Source organism: Lepus europaeus, chromosome 23, assembly GCF_033115175.1.
Source record: "Lepus europaeus isolate LE1 chromosome 23, mLepTim1.pri, whole genome shotgun sequence".
Classification (NCBI taxonomy): Eukaryota; Metazoa; Chordata; class Mammalia; order Lagomorpha; family Leporidae; genus Lepus; species Lepus europaeus.
In genome coordinates this window covers 6,866,193-6,875,031 of record NC_084849.1, presented here as the reverse complement: position 1 = coordinate 6,875,031, position 8,839 = coordinate 6,866,193, and the positions used below count along the sequence as shown (strand labels likewise).

The window sequence follows — 8,839 nt, the reverse complement described above, 5'->3', positions numbered from 1 at the left end:
CCACACGCGCGCGCCCTGCACCCGGGTGGTCGCGGGGAAGGCTTGCGCCCCCAGCTCCTCGGCTCCCGCTCCCGCCGCACGGCACACCTGGACACAGGCCGCCTGCCCAGACCACGCAGCCCTACTCCGTCGCTGCTCCCGGCTCTTGCACCTGCCCCTCTGCCCCCGGGTTTCCCGCGGCGGGCTCCCCGGTGCCACCCCGCAGAGGCGCCTCTCTTCGCTCGAGAGGAGCCCCGCCCATCTCCACCGCCACGTGATCCCGGCACGCGCCCGAAGCCCAGCCCTCCCCAGCTCCGGAACGCCCCCGGCATCCGCGCGCCGGCCCTGTGCGGCTGCGCGCCCCGACCCCGCACGCGGGCGCCGCCGCTCCGGACTCCCCCTGGCGGCGAAGAGGAGCTACTGCGCCTCAGCATCCACAAACGCCGGTTGGACCGGGGTGAGCTTTACTCAGGAGGACACGTGGTCACGAGGTGGGCGTGGCTCGGGGGTGTGGCTAGTGGGGACTGACGCGCCGGGCCCGGGAGGGGAGCGTGGTCCGAGGAGGGGGCGTGGCCGCGCGCCGACGGGCGGGCGGAGCCTCTGTAGGTCGGCGGGAGTGGGCGGGGCCTACATGCCGGGCACCACCCCGTTGGTCTCCATGTCGGTGAGGTTGCCTCTCAGATTCTGCTCCTCCTCGAAGGCCTTGAACAGGGAGTTGAAGTTGCCGGCTCCGAAGCCCTGCCGCGGGAGACAGAGGGTGAGCCGCGGACCCAGCTGAGGACAGTGCTGCTCTGCGTGCCCCCTGCGGCGTGCGGGGCACACGCACCTGGTGGTTGTGGCGCTGGATGACCTCCAAGAAGAGCGTGGGCCGGTCTTGCATGGGCTTGGTGAAGATCTGCAGGAGGTAGCCTTTCTCGTCGTAGTCCACCAGGATTTTCAGCTCCTAGGGGGGACCCAGAGGCTCGCTGACCCTCTGTTGGCTAGACCGCGACGGGTCCGTGGAAGGCCTGCAGGGGGTCCCTGCACCTGCACCTCCCAGGCCCGGAAAAGACCCCTTCCTCCAGCAGCCCCAGCCACGTCCACAGAGGGCCTCAGGTGGCCTGTCGCCTCCCCGCCCTGCAGCCCGGGTGTCCGCCCCACGTGCTGGGCTGGGGCTGGGGCTGGGGCTGGGCTGGCCTCACCTCCAGGACATCGATGCTCTCCTTCACCCGGATCTTGGCCGACCTGAGCTTCTCCCGCAGCTGTTTGTAGTAAGTGGCCGGCACAGCCAGGAACTCCATGCCTCTCTCTCTCAAGTGGCGAATCTGCCCCGGATCAGGGCTGAGGTCAGCCTCAGTCTGTCCAGCTGCTGGGCAGGCAGAGGCAGGGCGCCCCTCTGGCAACCCCCAGCCGCCAGGACGCCGCCCCCTGCGTGCCCACCTCAAGCGCTCTCTGAGCGTTGCCTCCTCGGTGTGCCCACGCGGCACTCCTACTATCCCCATTTCACAGATGACAAAGTGGAGGCATTGTCTATTCTCGCCATAGTGGCCAGAGTGACTTTTTAAAAATACAAGGCAAACGGGGTCATTCCTCTGTTTACCCCACGGTGATGCCACATCCCAGAGTCAAGTGCAAAGTCCTCACTCTGCCGTCACCCTCTGGCCCTACTCTACCTTCTGACCCGCCCCCCCACACACACACATTGTCTTAGCCATTCTGTTCCAGCCACACCTGGGCCTTTCCCCCTTGACTCTGTGGCTTCTCCTTCCAGCCCTGTGCACTTTCAGATGTGTGCCCGGAAGCCTTCCCCGGACACCTGCCCTTCACCCTCACTCTCCCCCTCCCCCACTGTATTTTCCTCTAGAATGCTGACCGCCAGCTCCCATACACACTTTTCTTGTGTTCTTTGTCTCTGTAAGGACAGACACTGTGGGTTGCTCGTGTGTCCCAAGGAGCTAAAACAGTGCCTGGCACAAGACAGGGGCTCAAGTGTCTATGGAGTGGCCGAGGCCATGCCGCAAATTCCGGTTGGACCAGGATTGGGCGGGGTCATCCAGGCTCTCGTTCAACCTTGAGGGACAGAGAGAACCCAGTTCCCCAGGGGCTGGATCCACAGACGCATGATGTTCATTTCATTTGGCTGGAAGAGCGTCATAGGTCTCAGGGTCTGGAATTCTCATTTTCAAGGTGTGGCAACAGAAGCCCAGAGAGGATGGTTAAATCCTCCAGAGGCACACAGCAAGGCACCGGCAGAGCCAGGGCTGGAATCCAGGCTTCCCGATACCCTGGCACCTGCTGCCCCCAGGGCCCCGAGTGTTCTGAACTCTCCGTGTGCTCAGGGTGGGCCCGCCAGTCACGGACCCAGAGAAGGGGGCCCAGGACGCTCATGGAGCCGATAAAGGGATGAGGAGAGGAAGGAGCTCTCACCGCGGAGATGATGTCGTGGGTCTTGAGGGCGATGTGCTGGACCCCGGCTCCCCCGTTGTAGTCCACGTATTCCTGGAGGCCGAGGGAAAGACGCCATCATCATTCGTCCCCAGCCCTGCGGGAGCCCTTAGACCCCTTCCCTGCCCTCCCCTCCCCCAGGCAGGGGAGCCCCCACCTGGATCTGGGACTTCTTGCGGCCAGGCGCTGGCTCGTTGATGGGCATTTTGATGGACTCCTCGTAGTTGGCCACCACGATGGAGCGCAGGGAGCTGTACTCCGTGTGCACCTGCGTGTCGTCCACAGACCAGAAGCGGTGGAACTGCAGGTTTCTCAGGTACCTGCACAGTGGCCAGCGGGACACGTCTATTCCGAGTGCCAGCTGGGGACCGGCCTGGCCTGCCCCCACGTCCACCTTCTGGAAGCCTAGATTTGCACCTTTATGATGACAGTTTGTCTTTAGGGGGGAAGTAAGTATCTTTTGACAAAATGTAGGCCCTATGGCAATGCTGCAACAGGTGGACATCGGTTGCTTTGGGAGAGAGGCGCCTGCTGCTGTTTGCTGTTCGTTTGGACGAGGGTGCTGTCTGGGTGGAGCAGTGGTTTGATGTCCCCTCACGACTCACACTGAAACTGGATTGCCACTGTGATGTCCTGGGAGGACCCAGCTCTGCCCCGGGGCATGGATCATTGCCATTCTCAAGGGAGGGGGCTGTTAGAAAATCGAGGCGGCCCCTCGTGCTGGCTCCCCAGCTCTCCTGTGCGCGGTCCCCTGCACGCAGGCTGACCCAGCAGAGAATGGACGGGTGACAGATAGTGACAGTCTCTGGAAGTGTTCCCAGACTGTGACACTCCCAAGGTTCCTCATGGGGAGAACCCAGGATCACTCTGGGTTCAGTTTTACAGTGAGTAATGGGTGACCTCAGGCTGACCACCCACCCCCTTCCACTCTGTTCCCCCACTTTGGAGTGGGCCTTTCCCCTGGGGGTGGGGCTCACCATTCCGAGGCCGACACCATCTCCTGCTCAGGCTGGTTTCCCACAATGTGGTCGATAATCTCCAGGCTGCAGCTGGGCCTGGGAAGGGGAAGGGTGGGGGCGAGAGCGACCTCCAAATCGCCCCCTTCCCACGGACACCTCAAGGACACTTAGATGGCGCTTACTACGGGCCAGGCACTTTGGTTTTTTTAAATGTTCACTTATTTATTTTCATCTACTTGAAAGAGTGACAGAGGAGTGAGTGAGCCTGTTCACGCCCCAAATGCCTACAATGGCCAGGACTGGGCTGGGCCCAAGCCAGGTCTTCCGTGTGGGTAGCAGGGACCCAAGCACTTGGGCCACCATCTGCAGCCTCCCAGGGTGCATTAGCAAGGAGCTGGATCAGAAGCAAAGTAGCCAGCACTCCAACCAGGCAGTTGCTAAACGTGCAACACCAGGCTGCCTGCCGCTAGGCACTTTACTTTGTTAATCACACCCTGCTAACCATCCACATTCTATGGAGGAAGAGACAGGTTTGGAGGGAGTGGCCATGAAGCGCTGGGATTTGACCCCAAGGAGTCTGATGGCCAAGGCTGAGGGCATAGGTGAACTTTCCCAAGTTCTCTAGCAGAGGCCAGGTCCACGTGGGGTGGGGGGCACTTTGCTTGCAACCCACCCCCAGCCCAGGGGCACTCACAGCTTGGAAAGGAGGGAGTCCTTGAACATTGGGGCCTCGAATCCAGGCAGGAAGCGGCCGGTGTAGTTTATCTTCTCCACCAGGGTGTGAGTGGTGTCCCCATACTGCGGGCGGAGGACAGCCCCTGAGCGCCCAGCCCCGCCGAGGCCCAGCCACCTTCCCTGTTGCCAGGACGGCCCTCCCTAACTGCGTGTGTGATCTTGGCCGATTCACTTCCCTGTCTGTCCGAAAGGGACTCCAAACTGTCATTCATTTGGGAGTTTCTTTGGTGGTCTGTCTGTGCCGTGGGACCGGAAGCTGTGTGGGGGCAGGGACCCTGTTTCGTGCATCATGGTCTGCTAGCAGCATGCTGCCTGGCACATGGCAGCTGGTCAGTAGAAAGGTGAGGCCTTGGGGAGGCTGGGGGAGGCACTGGAGCCCATTGCACAGTGAGGCTCCATCAGGTGTGTTGGACCCCGCCTCCTCCAGGAGGTGGTCTCTGAATGACAGCAGAGCTGGCACTCTGCATGGTGCCCACACCGCACAGCACTGTCGCCCCAAGTGGTAGCACGAGTGACCTCCTTGGTCCTTTCGACAGCGCTAGGAGGGGGTGGAGCCGCTGAAACTGAGGAGCCGACCGGGTGGCACAGACGGTCCAGCTCCACTCCTTGCACATAAACAGAGACCCGGGAAGGACCGTGCCTCGCCCGAAGTTTCACACCTCCTGCAGGGTGTGGTTTACCCATCTGGGTTCTCTGTCCAATGCTTCCAACTCCATGGGGAGGGATGACTGCTCTCTGCCCTCAGGCACATGGGGGGCCCCCCTGTCCTGGATCTCGGTGGGAGCGGATGGAGGGGGCCGCCACGGCCAACTCACCGTCTGAAGCACCGCAAACTTCACCTTCCCAAACTTGTCTTGCTCCACCCAGGGCTCCCGCAGGATTTTGGCCCCCCGTTCCCGTGCTTTCTGCAGAGGAGATGGGGGGGGGCAGGCGGGTGGGTGGTGAGGCTGGAGCCTCCCTGAGACTTTGTCTGCTGCCAGCAGGAACCCCAGCTTCAGCTGTTACCCTGAGAGCCAAGCCTCACGCTCACTCGGCAGGGCGGGAAATGAATCGAAGGCTGAGCATTTGGGCCCAGGAGACAGGAAGGGGTGGGTCTCCGTCCTGCCTCACCTAACTCCCCGTCTGGCCCATTGCCTCTCCAGTCCTCATCTCCCCCATCTGTAAAACAGGTGGTTGGGTAGGAATACAATCCGGCATTTAATGAGCGCCTACTGTGTGCCAGGCCCTGTGCTTACTGGCTGCATGGGTCATGTGAAGGTGCTGTCGTCATGTCTGTTCTAGGGGTTGATGCACAGAGAAGTTAAGTCACCTGCCCAAAGCCACACAGCTAATAAGATTCAGACCTGGCAGCCTGTCTCTAAATCCATGCTTGGGTCAGTGCTGGTTTGATGTTATGGTCTCATTTCCTCTCTAAACCATCTCAGTGAAGAGGTGCTGTTACCCCAGTTCCAGATGCAGAAACTACGGCTGGTAGCAGGGACTCTGCACATAAAGGGGGCACGGCGTCGCCAGAACTCGGCTGTGTATCGCAGCAGCTCCCAGCCCAGACCGGGGCAGGCCAGTGGCAGGCGGCGCCTTACTGCCCAGGTGTGCTCTCACCTGCACGATGTAGTCACAGTCTTCCACCTCGAACGCGATGTCCTTCACTCCGTCGCCGTGTTTCACCAGGTGGTCGCCCATCTCTGTGGCCGGCAGGAGGTGCTGGCACCGAGGTCCAGGGCCCCCTCACCTGGCTTTCCACCTTCTGGACTCAGCTCCCCCTCATACTGCATCCCTGTCTGCCCGCCCCCCATACCCCGGTCCCGCCCCCATGCCCTCACCTTTGTTCCCGGGGTTGAGTGCTGAAGAGAGGACAAACACAATCTAAAACACGGAGAAGATGTGGCCGTGACCCTGGGCAAGCGCCCCGCCCCTCCTCCCTGCCCACCCAGGTCACGCCTGGTAGAGCTAAGGGACCCGGGTTTGCACAGCTCCTGGCTAGGGGCTCTAGCTCCTTCTCTTCCCCCTACCATTGGCCTAAGGGTAGGGGCTTTCTCCTATGCTGGGTCTACCTGGGGGGCCACTCCAAGACTCCCTGCTCTGATGGCCTTGGTTTCCTGAGCATCTGCAGGGCCGGCGATGGACCAGGCTGAGGAGGTGACAAGACTAGGGGTGGCCTGTGCTGCAGTTGTACCCAGGGGCCTGATGGACTGACCAGTGGGGCTGAACTTGGTGTCCTGGAACCAGCCAAGCTGTGCATCCCGGGCACACATGCCTGGAGGCTGATGGGAAGATCTGGAAGGGCCAGCACCCTCAGGGGCGCCAACTGCTGGGATGAACGGGGGGCGTGGCGGGGGGGGGGCAGACTCACCTGCCCTTGCTTGATCACGTGGCTAACCACCTGCCGGGACCCTGTCTCCAGGCCCCTGTAGGCCAGCGGCTCAAAGCCCATCTTGGTGCAGTAGAATGAGGCAGCCTGTAGCGCAGAGTGGCGACAGCTTCAGGAGGGCAGTGGTCGGGCCCCGGCCACCCTCAGCCCGTCTGCCCTGGTGCCCCAGGAGCAGAGTCCTTCCCGGGGAGAGAGAAAGGCAGCTTCCGGGCACACTGTGTCCTCGGGTTCCCGCCAGGCTCTGCGGCCCTGATTGTGTAACCAGGGTTCAGAGTGGCCGGGGCCGGGGGCCGAGGCAGGAGTGACCCTCCCCTCCCAGGAGCCCATCCCACACCTGGCTGGAGGCCTGCCCTTGCCCCGGAGGCCCTCTTGCCTGCCCACCCCAACACCGTGCCCTGCCACTACCTGCTTGGCATTGCCGACCCAGAAGGTGACAGAGTGGAAGTGGAGGAATCGGCCTCTCTCGGGCTGTGGAAGGAGGGGAGCCGCGCGGTTGAGTACCCGGAGCAGGGTCTGGGGAAGTGCAGGTGGAGAGGCCTCCCCCGGCCACCTGGCTGCTCACAGCTTCAGCCAGGGACTTAGGACAAGGTGGAGCCCGCGAAGCCTGGCCGGGCCTCCTAAGAGGTTTCTCACAGGCAAATGGAGCTCCTGTGGGCTCAGGGCTGGACAGCACTCCCAGGAGGCCTTGCCCAGGCTTCACTGAGGGGACATAACTTTCAGCTGCAGCAACATGGGTTTAAGTTAGACCTTAGAAGGAACTTGTGGACAAGGTGACGAGAGGGGCAGGTATTTAGGGAGAGGCCCAGCTCGGTGTGTCGGAGTCAGGGATGCATGGGAGTTGCGTGCAAGGGCACCGCACGGGCAGCGTCACTTGTCGTCCCTCTTCTGCTCTTTGCTGGGCCCAGCCTCCCTGCCCCAGGCCCCCCCACTTCCCCACCGTCGTACCTTTGCTCCCTTGTCACTGTAAGTCGTCTGAGGAGAAAGAAATGGAGAGTGAGGCTCAGGGCTCCCACCGAGCTGCTTCCAGAGGTCTCCCCCAAGGTCAGCCAGGGCCCCGGCCACACGCTTACCATGGTGGATCTTGGTCAAGTGACCGGCTGGGAAGGCGGCACAGGAGGCCTGGGCAGTGCCGGACACAAGTATTTAATGCTGAGCAGAGTCCGCCCCAATCTCTTGGCCTTCCTGGGGGTGGGGAGCCGAGCCTGCCCCTGAGAGGTCCAGAGCCTGGGAGCCTCTGACCAGCCCAGCCTCGTGGACAGGGGGGCGGGGCTGCAGGCACAGGACAGGGGAGGGGGGTGGGGTGGGGAGGCAGGACTAGGGTGAGATGCCCAGGTACATTCTGGCCCCTGGGGCTGCGAGTGTGAAACTTGCCAGCCAGGATCCAAAGATCAGACAGCCAAGGCCAGCTGGAGCGCAGTGGTCACTCCAGGGTCTTTCCTTGGGGGAACTCGGAGAGTGTTCTTGAGCCCTGCTCGCATAGCAAGTGCATTCTCCACCCTCAGGACAAACGGGCTGTGTGCATGGTGGTTAGAGGCACAGCTCTGAGGCTTTGCACCTGGATCTGCTCCCTACCGTGTGACAGCAGCAAGTCCCCAAGTGCCCCATGCCTCACTGTCCCCACCTGTGACGCGGGGCAATAATAGCATGGCTGGGGCCGGTGCCGCGGCTCACTAGACTAATCCTCCGCCTGCGGCACTGGCACCCCGGGTTCTAGTCCCAGTCAGGGTGCCGGATTCTGTCCCAGTTGCCCCTCTTCCAGGCCAGCTCTCTGCTGTGGCCTGGGAGTGCAGTGGAGGATGGCCCAAGTGCTTAGGCCCTGCACCTGCATGGGAGACCAGGAGGAAGCACCTGGCTCCTGGCTTCGGACTGTCACAGCGCCGGCTGTAGCGGCCATTTGGGGGGTGAACCAACGGTAGGAAGACTTTTCTCTCTGTCTCTCTCTCTCACTGTCTAACTCTGCCTGTCCAAAAAAAAAAAAAGCATGGCCTGGCCTCAAGGATGAAGCACAGACGCCCTTGGGGGTCTGGCACATGGGGTGGTCTCTGCTGCTGCTGCTGCTGCTTTGTTTCTTTGGGGCGTGGGGGCTGAGGGGAATGGGAGCCTTGGCTTCCGGCAGCCTAGTCCTGGGAGGGAGGTTATAGCTCTGGCCTTGCCCTGGCTCCAGGATCTGCGTTGCACTGGGCAGAGGGGAAGAGCTGGGCTCCCTCTGCCCTGCCCCCGAGGAGTCTTTGAATCTTGCTGTCCTGGAAGATGGTGTGGTGACCGACAGCCACCAGTGGCATGTACCTGGGGGCACCAGCACAGCCCCCTGCTCTGTCCCAGTCCCAGTCCCCACTGCTTTCCCTGTGGACACCCTGGCCAGCAGCACTGGGGG

General features: G+C 62.1%; 1 protein-coding gene across 1 annotated transcript; it reads right to left on the bottom strand.

Moving 5' to 3' along the window:
- Positions 1 to 426: 426 nt before the first annotated feature.
- Positions 427 to 7,638, bottom strand: HPD (4-hydroxyphenylpyruvate dioxygenase). The gene is made up of 14 exons (XM_062182656.1): positions 7,536 to 7,638; positions 7,411 to 7,437; positions 6,871 to 6,933; positions 6,448 to 6,552; positions 5,918 to 5,960; positions 5,697 to 5,779; positions 4,913 to 5,002; positions 4,057 to 4,160; positions 3,381 to 3,458; positions 2,561 to 2,723; positions 2,386 to 2,457; positions 1,161 to 1,283; positions 806 to 922; positions 427 to 717 (listed from the first exon to the last, which is right to left on the bottom strand). Exons 1-14 carry the CDS (start codon positions 7,536 to 7,538, stop codon positions 607 to 609), a joined length of 1,182 nt encoding a protein of 393 aa, XP_062038640.1. The 5' UTR covers positions 7,539 to 7,638; the 3' UTR covers positions 427 to 606.
- Positions 7,639 to 8,839: the final 1,201 nt, after the last annotated feature.

Bases quoted from the DNA above. Each gene is read 5' to 3' on its own strand.
- HPD (XM_062182656.1), bottom strand. The intron at 5,961-6,447 runs GTGAGTCTGCCC...TCCGTGTTTTAG, and splicing joins ACGTGATCAAGCAAGGGCAG to ATTGTGTTTGTCCTCTCTTC. The intron at 2,724-3,380 runs GTGAGCCCCACC...GCCACTGTGCAG, and splicing joins ATGGTGTCGGCCTCGGAATG to GTACCTGAGAAACCTGCAGT.